General features: G+C 59.3%; 5 protein-coding genes across 5 annotated transcripts; 3 read left to right on the forward strand and 2 right to left on the reverse strand.

Moving 5' to 3' along the window:
- Positions 1 to 4278: 4278 nt before the first annotated feature.
- PLICBS_003405 (uncharacterized protein) lies at positions 4279 to 5372 on the forward strand (the record flags this gene model as incomplete). The annotated part of the gene is made up of 3 exons (XM_018323149.1): positions 4279 to 4330; positions 4436 to 5028; positions 5097 to 5372. 3 exons carry the CDS (start codon positions 4279 to 4281, stop codon positions 5370 to 5372), a joined length of 921 nt encoding a protein of 306 aa, XP_018178379.1.
- Positions 5373 to 5710: 338 nt separating this feature from the next.
- Positions 5711 to 6375, reverse strand: PLICBS_003406 (uncharacterized protein; the record flags this gene model as incomplete). The annotated part of the gene is made up of 2 exons (XM_018323150.1): positions 5711 to 6114; positions 6165 to 6375. 2 exons carry the CDS (start codon positions 6373 to 6375, stop codon positions 5711 to 5713), a joined length of 615 nt encoding a protein of 204 aa, XP_018178380.1.
- Positions 6376 to 7093: 718 nt separating this feature from the next.
- PLICBS_003407 (uncharacterized protein) lies at positions 7094 to 8873 on the forward strand (the record flags this gene model as incomplete). The annotated part of the gene is made up of 5 exons (XM_018323151.1): positions 7094 to 7161; positions 7219 to 7301; positions 7355 to 7935; positions 7985 to 8144; positions 8197 to 8873. 5 exons carry the CDS (start codon positions 7094 to 7096, stop codon positions 8871 to 8873), a joined length of 1569 nt encoding a protein of 522 aa, XP_018178381.1.
- Positions 8874 to 9375: 502 nt separating this feature from the next.
- Positions 9376 to 9782, reverse strand: PLICBS_003408 (mitochondrial 37S ribosomal protein bS16m; the record flags this gene model as incomplete). The annotated part of the gene is made up of 2 exons (XM_018323152.1): positions 9376 to 9643; positions 9706 to 9782. The coding sequence occupies 2 exons, from the start codon at positions 9780 to 9782 to the stop codon at positions 9376 to 9378; spliced, it is 345 nt and encodes a 114-aa protein (XP_018178382.1).
- A 319-nt stretch (positions 9783 to 10101) lies between these two features.
- PLICBS_003409 (uncharacterized protein) lies at positions 10102 to 11451 on the forward strand (the record flags this gene model as incomplete). Its single annotated transcript, XM_018323153.2, has 7 exons — positions 10102 to 10113; positions 10222 to 10330; positions 10393 to 10458; positions 10521 to 10615; positions 10920 to 11016; positions 11070 to 11298; positions 11349 to 11451. The coding sequence occupies 7 exons, from the start codon at positions 10102 to 10104 to the stop codon at positions 11449 to 11451; spliced, it is 711 nt and encodes a 236-aa protein (XP_018178383.1).
- Between the last annotated feature and the right edge of the window lie 1151 nt (positions 11452 to 12602).

Here is a 12602-nt window from a genome sequence, read left to right on the forward strand (position 1 = left end):
CTCGCAGCTGCTTGCTTCGGTTGCCGGAGACGTGACGAGCCGAGCCCGGTGTCAGCGCTCGGGGTCCTCGTGCGCGTGTGTGTTGCTGAAGATGGTGGTGGTGGGTGAACAGTGGACGCTTTGTGCGCTGAGGTTCCAGGTTTCTTGGTGAAAGCGCTGGAAATGAAAAGGGCCTTCGGCGACCAGGGCGGGAGTCCTCACGAGTGCGCGAACGAGGAAGTGGTGAGATTGATGGGCGCCCGCAGCTGGGATCGTGGCGCACAGCGGCGTGGCGGTCGGGGGATGGCAAGGTTGGCGACTCGCTCGGCGGATGTGCTGACAGGGGGTGGCTGATTGCGGGAGGCTTTAGCAGGCCGTATTGTAGGGCGTTTGTTTGCCGGATGTAAGATTGCAGCGAAATGCGTGTATCCTTCCAGGCGAGGATGCTTTATTACCTGGGCGCAGGCGCCTATGATGGTGGTGTAGCTGGGGGTGGGGAGGACGAGGAGAGAGGAAGGAAGAAGGGAAGAAACAACAGAAGCAGAGGAACGAGAAGAAGGAGAACAAAGACGGGCAGACGAGTCAATTGTACTAGTGCAAATCACAAAGTGACAGCAGGTGGCATCGCTCACTCCTTTGGTCGGCGTCGCGGATGAGTGGTGGTGGTTGGCGACGGAGGCACGGCACACGGCGATGGGCTGCGACGCACGGAATGGAATGGAGGGGACGCCCAGCGACCGGCGCTGCTTGATCAGTCAGTAACGTCAGTACCTCAGGAGCAGGCCTGGAGGCGAGGTGTTGGCGGTGGCGGGCCATGGACGGGCAGGCCGGTGTCCGCTGACGCGCCACGCGGCGGAATGCACTTGCGCTCAACAGCGCGTCCGTCCATTCATTCAATGCCGGCACACGCACTTCAGCGCGGCCCTCTGATGAGGTGCCTGGCGTGCCCGCCTGCGACCCTGGAGCTTTCCACCAGCCCAGCCCAGGCCGTGGCGACGATGTCGATGCGCACGACACCCACCACCCATGGGATGGGATGGGATGGGATGGGATGGGATGCGCACGGCGGTCGCGCACAAGCATGGTCGCAACCTAATGTTGCGCGATTGCCTGCGGCCAGCTCCAGTCGTCGTCGCACCGTGTGCGCCAGGAACAAGGACGTGCAAGGCGCCGTCGAACCGAATTGAATCGACAATGGAGTGGAGGGCCAGGTGGCCGCTGGCCCACGGGCGACGCGGGTGCCCTGGCCATGCCATGCCATGCCATGCCGCCCACCCAGGCCAGCCAAGCCAGCCCACCCACCGCGAGGTGGGGCCTTTCAGGGGAGGCCGGTACCCGCCCAAGGCGCGATTTCTCGGTCCTGATTGGCCGTGTCCGCGGCCAGCGGCCTGGGCTGCTGCGAGCCGGGCACACCCACGCTGCGCTGCCCGCCAGGACACTGGCACTGGCACTGGCCCCTGCGTCTCCGCGACAGGGGTCACCATCCCCACCACGGCGTTTCAAGACCACGGGCCTTGCAGATGTCGACGCTCGACGGAACGCCTGCGCGTCCTGTCTCTGATTCTTCGACGATTGTCACACTCGCGGCCGGCCAATCGACGAAATCGACGCCCGCATGGCGTTTGAGCTTGTGCGAGCCCATCTTGGGGGCCTCACTCGTTCGTGGACTCACCACCACCACAACCAGCGGCTCAGCTGCTGCTGCTGCTGCTGCTGCCGCTGCTGTCCATCCATCTCCTTGCAGCTTGCATCCTGCACCTGTCACGCGACGCCGACGTTGGCCGACTCTTGCCTCACGTCGCACGTACCATTCGCAACGAGTCGCTCGCCGGCAGTCTCCCTGAATCGAACTGAGGAGTCCTTGACCGCGCGAGCGCTCGCTCGCCCTGCCGACGGATGCGGCCTGACGCGGCGCCAACGCTCCCCGTGCCGTCGTCGCCGTTTCACGACGGCGTCACGGTCGCCCGACCAGCCGTCGCCGGTTGCTTCTTCCACCGCGAGCCGCAGTGGCCGACGCGTGCTTCAGGTCGGTGCTGCGATGGGCAACGCCCGATGTGTTATGATGCTCCCGGACTCCGGTTGATGAGTCGTGGACGAGGACCGACGACTCTTGGCTACGAACTCCTTTTTTCGTTGGCACCTTCCGAAGCAAGCCCATCGAAGCATTCGCGCGCTCTGTTGAGAGACTGTTGTCGTAATCAAAGGTCCATACCTACGATGCTGGCTCTCGTACGACCAGAGCCGGAGCACTGTACTACGTATTCGCGCTGCTTGAAGCCCCAGATCCGCTCTTGCTCCCCAGATTCAGGAAGCCGTCCCGGAGTTGAAACGCGCGCCCCTCTCCGTGCCGACCCCTGCCAGCCGTCCTGCCCGTATTGCACATCTTCCGCTCCAGCCGGCCCTGGCCGCACTGTGCTCGTAACCCCCCTTGCTCTCAGTGCCAAGGTCGCCCATCGCTTGGGATTCCATTCCACGCTCCGCGGCCAAACTCCGACTCTTGCTCGTGGCGCAGCACGAAATGATCCTTGGGGTACGGGCTGCCGGCCTGGCCGCCGCCTGCATGGGACGAACTGCTTTTGCTCGGCACATTTATGTACCGGTTTCATGAGAGATTCACGTCGAGTAGCGCCTGGTGATGTTGTTGATGTCGTCGTCGGCTTTCGACATGTCGCGACACTTTTGGTGGCTGTCTTAGCTGCCGCCCAACGTGGCTCGAACCACGCAGCGACTATCGAGTCGCGGCTGATGGAGCTGGTAAACAGGCGATTCGGGTGACTGAACCACGCACAGTTGCATTCGTGGCGGCGCTCAGACACGTCTCCAGCATGGCAAAAGCCGTTGGATAAACAGGTGACTCAATGGCAAGCACCTTGCTCTCCACTGGCACAGCCTCCAAGAAACCAGTTCCACATCGACAAATATGCTTTGAGGTCAGGCCAGGATGACGCTCATGATGCTCACAAGAGACAACAAGGTGGGACGACAGCTGCAACCCGCCGAGGCATGGCGTTTTTCTCCGAGCGCACGGCCGCGGGCTCTGGGGCTAACTCCTATCTGTACTTGGAAAAGTGCGATAACCTGCTTCGCTGGAAAGTTGCTACGAGACTATTGGACGGAGGACAGCCCTGTCCATGGGCAGGTAGTCATGTGTCGACGTTGTTGAGCTCGACATACTCTCAGACTTCCGAGGGGACCGACCGCGAAGTCTGATGAGGCTATACTGCGCGGCTCTTATGATCTTTATCGCTGCAGATCATCCGGGACGTGCGCCGGACCACGAGGCTGAATGGTTTGACAATAGTACCGCTTTCCACACCATGCTAGGACAACTCAGACAAGCGAGAAAACCGAGTCGATATACGTAGGTGCGCTGGCTTGCTTCTGTTGTGCCGACTTGTTGGATACACTTAATCCCGTCCCAAAGTTCCATGGCATCAGGCGCCTAGGGGCTGACGCGACTCCTGTCGCCGGCACCTTTGCGGCCGGCGGATACCTTCAGGACAGTGATGTTCCGACTTCTGCACGGAGATGCCGCGGAGTCAAGGTTGTGATGATTGCCCGCGTAATCTCGATGGGCCGCAGCCTGCCAGCGGTCAGCCGCCGTCAGTCCGCCCCGCGGGTACGGATTGACACTGCAGAGAAAACTTGCGGCCTGTACACGTGTAGTTGCGTTTCAATTCCGAACGGACAAGCGACTCCGTACGTGCCATGGCGGGTGGCAGAAACGCGGATGGGGAGCCTGAAACCTGAGTCTCGGGAGCTGGTTCGCCAGCTGCCACCTCCTCCTCGGGCCACGATTAACGTCATTCCCATCGCACATCTACGCAATCCAACGTTTTGTGAAACAGGAGGTATATGACGTAGGATGCGCATTCTTCCTCATTGGGACCGTTTCGTTACTGGGGCTTTCCGATATCCTGGAGTGAGAGTGGTATCACCGCACGCTTGAGGGGATCACGACGAGCATCATCACACCGACAGGTGCCGCCATTGAGAAGCAGCGTTGCATTGCGCAATGCACATAGATAGCCATATTCTATATGCGAAATAGGAAGAGATGCATCCGCGAAACCGCAGTGCGCATTAATGGTGCCGTGTTGGAGCGTCTTACTCATACGTCGCGGCTTATTCACATGCGGATTGTAAGCCAGATGGGATGCTGTACAAGCGACCCGATGGCGATGCAGCGATGGACTCTCCATAGCAGCGAGACTCTCCCGGACATCGCCTCGTCTGCAAACCGCGCGCACGTCGCATTCGACCCTTCCCAATGCTCAAGGACCTCCTCCATCGGCTGCAATGGCTCTCTCGGTTGAGGGCAAGCATGCTCTCGTCACGGGCGCCGGCTCAGGTAAACAAGCAGACAGATAAAGCAAGCAACTGCATTCGTGCCGTCCCGTTTCGGGGTGGGCTTTACACGACTGACGTGCTAACGGGTGCGTCGCCGCGTCTACAGGCATCAGTTTGGCCTTTGCCCGACGCCTCCTCCAAAAAGGCTGCTCCGTCATCATCGGCGACCTCAAGCTCGGCGCCGAAGCCGAGGCGCTCCTAAAGTCGTATCCTCATCCGCCGGCTGCTCGCGGCATCCCATCCGTCGTGTTCCATCAGACGGACGTCACCTCCTGGCCGCAACTCTCATCGCTTTTCGACGCTGCGCTCGCTGCCTTTCCAACCCTCGACATCGTCGTCCCCGGCGCGGGACTGTACGACCCGCCGTGGTCCAGCTTCTGGCAGCCGCCGCGCACGGCGACGAACCCGGACTCGGCATCTCGCGACAAGGCCGACGGCGAATTTGGGCACTACGCCGTCCTCGACGTGAATCTCGTGGCGCCGATCCGTATGAGCCAGCTGGCCATAGGGCACTGGACCAAGAGAAAGGAAAAGGGGTGCATTGTACACGTCGGGAGTGTGGCGGGCTACCTGGCCGAGGCGGCGAGCCCGCTGTACTTTGCGAGCAAGCACGGACTGCATGGCTTCGTGAGGTCGCTGGGGGATTTGAGAGACGAGCTTGGTATCCGAGTCAGTTGCGTAGCGCCGGGCCCGGCGAATGTATGTTTTCCTTGCGCCTCCGGCTGTGCGCCCCACGATGAGTCGACGCTGATCCGAGACTGTTGCAGACGGGAATATGGTACCAAGACCCTGGCAGGGCGGACGAGATTCTGCAGGGCTGCAGATGGCTCACCGTCGAGGAGATTGTCCAGGCCATGTTTGAGCTTGTAGTCAAGGACGAGTATGGTAACGGCACCATATTGGAGGTGACGCCGGGGGAGACGAGGGTTGTGCCCATGTTCAACGCGCCACCGCCCAAGCCTGGATCGGTGCATATGCCAGCGATGGGGGCATTCCATGAGAAGTTGTTTGATGACCTGAGGACGAAGGGCCTCGACGTGTAAGCCGGCAAGCCGCATTGATAGGACCGTAGTGCTTGGGGGACAATGATGTTACCGACTGTACGAGCGCGACACGAGTAAATTCATGGTGAAACATGTAATGAAGAACGGCAATCAGCGTTGCCGTGGCTATAAGTAAAGATTCAATTTTGCTGAGTTTACCACTGCAATGGTAAATGGGTATCATACGTCTCTGGGCGAGAGACCACATGTGTCAAGGCTGTCGGTGAACTGAAATGCAGTCCCAACGCTCCCACCGTCTTGCTGAAAGCAACTTCGCGCCGTCATCTAGTCATACCATTGGCAACTGTGACAGCAATCCCGCGAGCCAGTTGCAAGCCTCATACTTGCTTGGCTTCTAGGATTTCTCGCTCCCTTCTCCTGACCAGCCGTTCGACCTTCTCAACACGACTCTCCACGTCGGCCATTACCTGCGAGTTGGCAAGCACATTGCCTTCGTACCAGGCCCGCATGATGGCCTCGCTTCGTCGGCGAAGCTCTGCAATGTCTGTGGCCTGCGCCAGCTGTGTTGCCTCGATGGCCTTCATGCGCTCCGCCTTGGATATCAGGGATGCGCTCTCGGAGGGATCCGGTATCGGGCTGTCCTTGACTGCCGTCAGAGACGAGAGTATCGCGGGGAACGAGGACGCGGAGGCGAGGACGATGGATTGGATGGCGTCAATAGAGAGTTGTGACGGAGGCACGGAGGGGGCGGGCGCGTGGAAGAAGTCGGGATGCGTCTTGTCTGCGCAATTGTCAGGGCTACGACTCGTGATCAAGCAGACGACAACTTACAGATCTTGAGCAGCTCGCCGTATACGCGCACGCGAGAAGATAGCATGGAGAAGCGCCTCTCTAGCTCGTCCAATCTTCGTGCTGCAGATTCATGGTGGGCAGGCGGGGGGTGAGAGGCCGTGGGTCCGTACAGGAGGTGCTCGATGCGCAGCAGACGGGACTCTAGAAGCGAGATGGTGGACAGACTCGTCTTGTCCAAGGTGCCATCCATGACGCCGTGCACTTGGGCGTTGCGGTTGGGATGGCGAGCAGCAGACGTCGTCGATGGAGCTGCAGCTCGCGTGTCGCAATGGCGTGCCTGGATGTTGCAAGACGGACGTGGAGGTGGGACAGCGACGCGACCCTCCAACACTCCGCAGGCGGCGGCTGGCACCCATGCCATGCCGCTGGAGACGTCCACTGCCGCTGGAGGAAACACGGCAGGGCCGCTGCGAGTTGATTGGTCGGCAAATTAGATCCGTATGCGTAGTACAGTGGATGCCACCGCTGCCAGCCGAGTTTCGGGGGCCGCCTCCCGCTAAACCCGGCCAGGTGGCGCCTCCAGTGACCAATCCTCATGATCGCTAGCAACGTCAATCCCATCTGTCCTCACTCTCGACACTTCACCACCACGACCCCCAGCATTCCTCACCCAGAGGCCCTTCCGCTACCAGTCGCTCCCACGCTCCGGACGGCCTCTGTCGCGCATTCGTTTCCGGCCCTCGCTCTGCGCTCCCCTGCGGGTCTCTTGGCTCCAGCGGATCCGCCTCGTTATCTGTCGCCGCGCCGCAGGACGGTCGCTTTTTGGTGGACCGGCGCATGACCGACAAGGAGAGAGACCCTTGGCCTGAGATTGTCCGTCGCTGGGTCCCGTCTGCCACGATTTGAGACACGTGTGAGCGCAGACTGCGGCACGGTGCCGCGCAGCTCTGCAAACTTCGCCGTCTGCTATGACGACCTACTCGACCATCACGGATGGTAACAACGCCTCTTCTGGAGGCGCCCGCGACATGTCGAGGTGAGCCCTGCCGCGCGCGAACCCCAGGCCATCATACGCTGACACAAAGGGCTGCAGGACACGGCGACGAGGCGGCAAGGATGGCGGCCACGGGGGCCAGGCGACGACCATTAGCAGCATCGTCAACCTGCTGAACACGAGTGCGGACGACCCCCTCGAGCGACACAAGAATTACCTGCTAACCGCTGCGCAGTTGTCGGCGCCGGCACTCTGGCCATGCCTTCGGTGCTATCGCACATGGGCATCATGCTCGGTGTCGTCCTGATATTATGGTCTGGCGTGACGGCCGCCTTCGGACTCTACCTTCAATCCAAGTGCGCTCGCTACCTCGACCGCGGCACCTCGTCGTTCTTCGCCCTGTCGCAAATAACATATCCCAACGCTTCCGTAATATTCGACCTCGCCATCGCCGTCAAGTGCTTCGGCGTGGGCGTGTCGTACATGATCATCATCGGCGACCTGATGCCTGGAGTCATGCTCGGCTTCAACGATCGCGCGGCCGATATTCCGTACCTCGTCGACCGGCATTTTTGGATCACCGCCTTCATGCTCCTGGTTATCCCTTTGAGTTTCCTGCGCAGACTGGACTCGCTCAAGTACACCAGCATCGTGGCCTTGGTGTCAATTGGCTATTTAATCGTCCTGGTTATCTACCACTTTGCTGCCGACCCTCACGCCGATCCGAGTGACATCCGAGTCATCAAGTGGGCGGGAGCCGTGGAGACGCTAAGTGCGCTCCCGGTCGTCGTGTTCGCTTATACCTGCCACCAGAATGTATGTCGACCAAGCTGTCCCCTGGCATACAACCGCTAAACGCCTTTAGATGTTCTCCATCATCAACGAGATCAAGAACAACTCGCCCGCAAGCATGGTGCGAGTCGTTACCTCCAGCATCGGCTCTGCCGCTTGCATTTACCTTGTAGTGGCAATCACTGGCTACATCACGTTTGGCAATGCAATTGTTGGCAATATTGTATCCATGTGTAAGGACTTGACATAGTCTGCCCACGTGAGCTACCTACTGACATTGCGCAGACCCTACTGGCGCCGCTTCAACCATAGGCAAGGCGGCCATCGTTATCCTTGTCCTCTTCTCGATCCCACTCCAAGTCCATCCATGCCGCGCCTCTCTGGATGCTGTTGTCAAATGGCGGCCTGGCCGCAACAACTCTGGAAGCGGTCGTCCAGGCTCGCCCTTGCTGAACGCTGCGTCGGCGCCACGAGGCGATCATGGGACGACTGTGCCCATGTCAGACACTCGCTTTGCCCTCCTTACCACTGTCATTTTGACCTTTGCCTACTTTACTGCGCTATCTGTAAGCAGTCTTGATCGAGTCCTTGCTTTCGTCGGCAGCACTGGTTCGACGTCCATCAGCTTCATTCTTCCTGGCTTGTTCTATTACAAAATCAGCGACCCAGAAAGCGTCCATCATCAACGACTGCTAAAGGCCGATGACGACATAGACGACGAAGGTGACTCGGACCCAGAAGAAACAGGAGGTATACTTGGTCAGAGCACCGGGAGCCTACCAGAAAGCACCACCGGCGCGACTCCTCGTAGCCAGTGGCGCTGGAGGAAGAAGTGGCGATGGGATCTGGAGCACCTCGACCACGGTCTCGTTCGGAAGCTGGCCCTTTCTTTGGCCATCTATGGCATCATCGTCATGGCCGTGTGCCTGATCATGAACATCTTCTTCGCCGTCGCTCATTAAGCAATGGCTTTATTTTGGTCGCGAACACGACAAAAGCCCTGTCGCAGTCACGGTTGTGCGGCAGCGGCAACGGACTTTTGTTTGGTTGCATTTCAGAGTGGTTAGTTCTTCTTCGGGTTTTCACATCATAGGGTTGGTACGAAACGCTACGAGGCTGCGGCAATGCCGCTCTCGTGATTGGATACATGGGCAAGGAAGCAAGCCCGGAGGTCATTAGAAGGAGATACCCACGGTCCGTGGTGGTATATCGAAGCGCTTAAGCTACATTCGTCTCTGTGTCTTTGCTTGACCTTCTCGCCTGTCCGACTGCAAGTACCGTCCTAGACGGCAATCTCAAAGTTCCCGTCGGACTCTGCTGCCATTGCCACGGAATATGCGCCAACGGCCAACGCGGCAAATATTGAGGCCGTTGTTGAAGCCCAAGTCCCATCCAAAAACGCCACGAATGCTCATGTAACACACGTATCATACATTTCGCTCCAGTTGCCCCTCAACTCGCTGTTCATCGAATGCGAACCTCGCTTGCCTGCACTTCGCCAGTCTTTTTGTTCTCCTTGGGACCGAAGATCTTCTTGGGCAAGATGCCCACCATCGAGAGCAGCCTCCAGGCCGTGTCGGTAGGCTGGGCGCCGACGCCGATCCAGTATCGCGCGCGTTGAGTGTCGAGCTTGATGTCCTTGTGCAGAGCGCCGGAGCTGTCGTAGGGGTCGGGCTTGGGGACGGGGTCGTACGTGCCGAGGACCTCGAGCGGGCGGGAGTTGCGCGCCGTGCTGCATTGAAGTTAGCGCGTGGGTCGACGAATGCGGAGGAAAGGGGTAGGGCGGGAGTGTACCGGGCGTGCGCGACGACGATGTTGTAGAAGGGCGAGTTTCTGCGCCCGAAGCGGGCGAGGCGGATCTTGACGACCATGGTCAATTGCCCTCTGCGCAATCCTGATGGCCAGACGACGAGGTGTGCCTGGCAGGTGGTTTGGTGATGCGCGTGGTGAAGTTGGTGGAAAATTGGTCGGAGGTGGGTTTTGCCGCGCCGACCAATCACTGGCGACATGGCGCTGCGTCTAGGGAAGGTGCGCTCCAGTGACATCAGAAGTCGGTCTCATGGTCATCGCCGCACCCGGCATTCCAGTTTCCTACAAAGCTTCCACCTCAATATCACATCGTTGATACGCACCCGAACCTCTAATCCCATCCAGAGTCTCTGTCTTCAAACACGCTACGCCGTTGCAACAATGGCAATCAAGGTGAGCTTGCATAGGAGCTGGCGTCCTGACGGCCGGTCTAAGCGGCATGGGGCGGACCCGCCAACCCACGCAACATGGATAGAGCAGTAGACTTACTGACGGTGATAGACACTTGGTGCAAAGGCAGCGGCGGCCTTGGATCAGGAGCTGATGAGCACTTGCGCGTTTTCCATTGACCAGCTCATGGAACTGGCGGGACTGTCCGTTTCACAGGCAGGTACGTAGCCGAATTGGGACCGAACCCCCTGGCACAGCTGTACAGCTGCTGACGGATAACAGTATATCGCGTCCACCCACTGAACAAGGGGCGACGAGTTCTTGTGGCTTGCGGACCCGGGAACAACGGTGAGCACCGGCATCGGGCGAGCTGTGGCCCGGACCAAGACTGACTGGCGCCGGCGGCGTAGGCGGTGATGGCCTCGTCGCGGCTCGCCATCTCTTCTACTACGGATACCAACCCTCCATCTTCTACCCCAAGCGGAGCAAGAATGAGCTGTACCAAGTAAGCACGTCTAGTCTCCACCGTTGCTCAGTCTTTCCCCAGACGACCGGGTCAACTGTTCGCCCCTGCAAGTTTGAACCTTGATTTTCCTTTTGATGTCTATCCGCTGTATCTCGTCTACTCGGGGTATCGGTGAGTGGAGGCATTAGTCGTAAGGTATCGGCACCAGGATGTTGCTTCCATGCCCGTGTCTCAAGTCGGTGTCTCTGCACTTAATCCCTTTTTATTCCTTATTCCTTGTCCCCTCAACGCCCCGCTTTCCAGAGCCCATGCTATCCCAAAGCCCGTACTGACGCGTTGGCAGCGTCTGGCAAAACAGCTCGAAGACCTCGAGGTCCCCTTCGTGGATGACTTTCAGACGGCGTTGGGGCAGACCGATCACATCGTTGACGCCATATTCGGTTGGTGATGCCCTTCCGAGGCGAAACGCCTGCACACTGACCGTGAGTGACAGGATTCAGCTTCTCGGGAGAGGTCCGGGAGCCGTTTCCCGCGGTGATCAAGGCTCTGCAAGAGACAAAGCTTTCCGTCACCTCCGTGGATGCTCCGTCGTCGTGGGATATCGAGAATGGCCCGCCAAGCTCCGGTCTGGGCAGCTCCTTCATGCCTACCGCGCTCGTCAGCTTGACCGCCCCAAAGCCACTCGTCAAGTACTTCAAGGGTCGTCATTTCATTGGCGGCCGGTACGTGTCCCTCGAAACCAGCTTCGACTCTTGACTAACCTCGCGAGCAGATTCGTTTCGCCATCCATGGCCAATAAGTATGGCTTTAGCATTCCCGTGTATGAAGGCGTCGACCAAGTGGTTGAAGTGCCCACGGGTGGCGAGAGACTGTGAAGCTGCAAAGGGCCGTCGCCGTCGTCGCCGTGGCCGCGGTATATTCTGCGTCTCCAGGAATGCCTTTTGGAGGAAATCCGTCTGCAACGATTTTTTTCACATTACCTGACAGCCGCCGCGCAAACTATTTGGACAGACCGGACTCGGACACTGTCCCTCACGCATGTTCTCCCGGGCAATGACGGTGCCGTTTGGACAGACAACGAACGGTGGGTGAAAGTCGTGGCAAAATGCAACATAGACGAGATATTCCTTCCCGCAGACTGGGCATTCAGCCGTATGCTCCGTGCACATTTAACGTGAATGAAGCCTCCCTTCACCGGGTGGTTCGGACGTATCGAGTGCTAAGAAATCTCATGGACGAAGACGGGCGTTTCTGCGGGCGGTGGCATTGGTAGGTAGGCGAGGATGAGATGCGGTTGTGTGGTGGTTTGGTGGGCGGGTGGCTGTGGTGGTGGTCCGTCTGTGGCGGCTCGGCGCGAGAAGTCGACGAGACGCGGGCAGAATTGACCGCGGTGGGCAGGAAGTCAAAAGCTTCCGACTTTCCGTGCTGGCGAGCAGAGGTTGCACTGACCGACCAGGGCAGGTCTTAATAAGGGCGCCAAATTCTGTGCTGGAGCTATGTCCATACGGGAGCAGAGGAAAGACGCACCGCGGACGGTTTGCCACGCTCCTGACCCTGGGCCGGAGCTCACACCCGACCACTGGGCCCGTCGACGGAGAGCACCTGCGAGCAGCAACGAGTCGTCGGCGACCAGTAAAAGGGGCCTGGGTCGGAGCGACTGGTCCTCTGGTTCGGCTTGGGGACTGGGACTGGGACTGGGACTGGGGCGAAACAGGCAGACACGGCCAGTCAAGGAACGACAGCGGCGGAGAAGCGAGAGGAGCCATGTCTACCTGATAAATCTCGAAGAACCCGCATACCACGAGATGCTGGACGGGCAAAAGGGTCTGATCAAATTCGAATTGGGTGGCCAAGTGAGTGAGCTCCGGAGCAAAAGCTCCACGATCCCTGTGATAGGCGGGGAGCGGCGAGGCGGCGCTTACGGAAAGATGCCAGGTTCCGCTTTTCTAGAACACCAAGGACCATCTCCTCCTCTGGCAGAGCCACGAGTCCCGGGCCGACGATTGGGTTACAGGAGGAGACGTTT

This window comes from Purpureocillium lilacinum (assembly GCF_023168085.1).
Source record: "Purpureocillium lilacinum CBS 284.36 DNA, scaffold_2, whole genome shotgun sequence".
NCBI lineage: Eukaryota > Fungi > Ascomycota > Sordariomycetes > Hypocreales > Ophiocordycipitaceae > Purpureocillium > Purpureocillium lilacinum.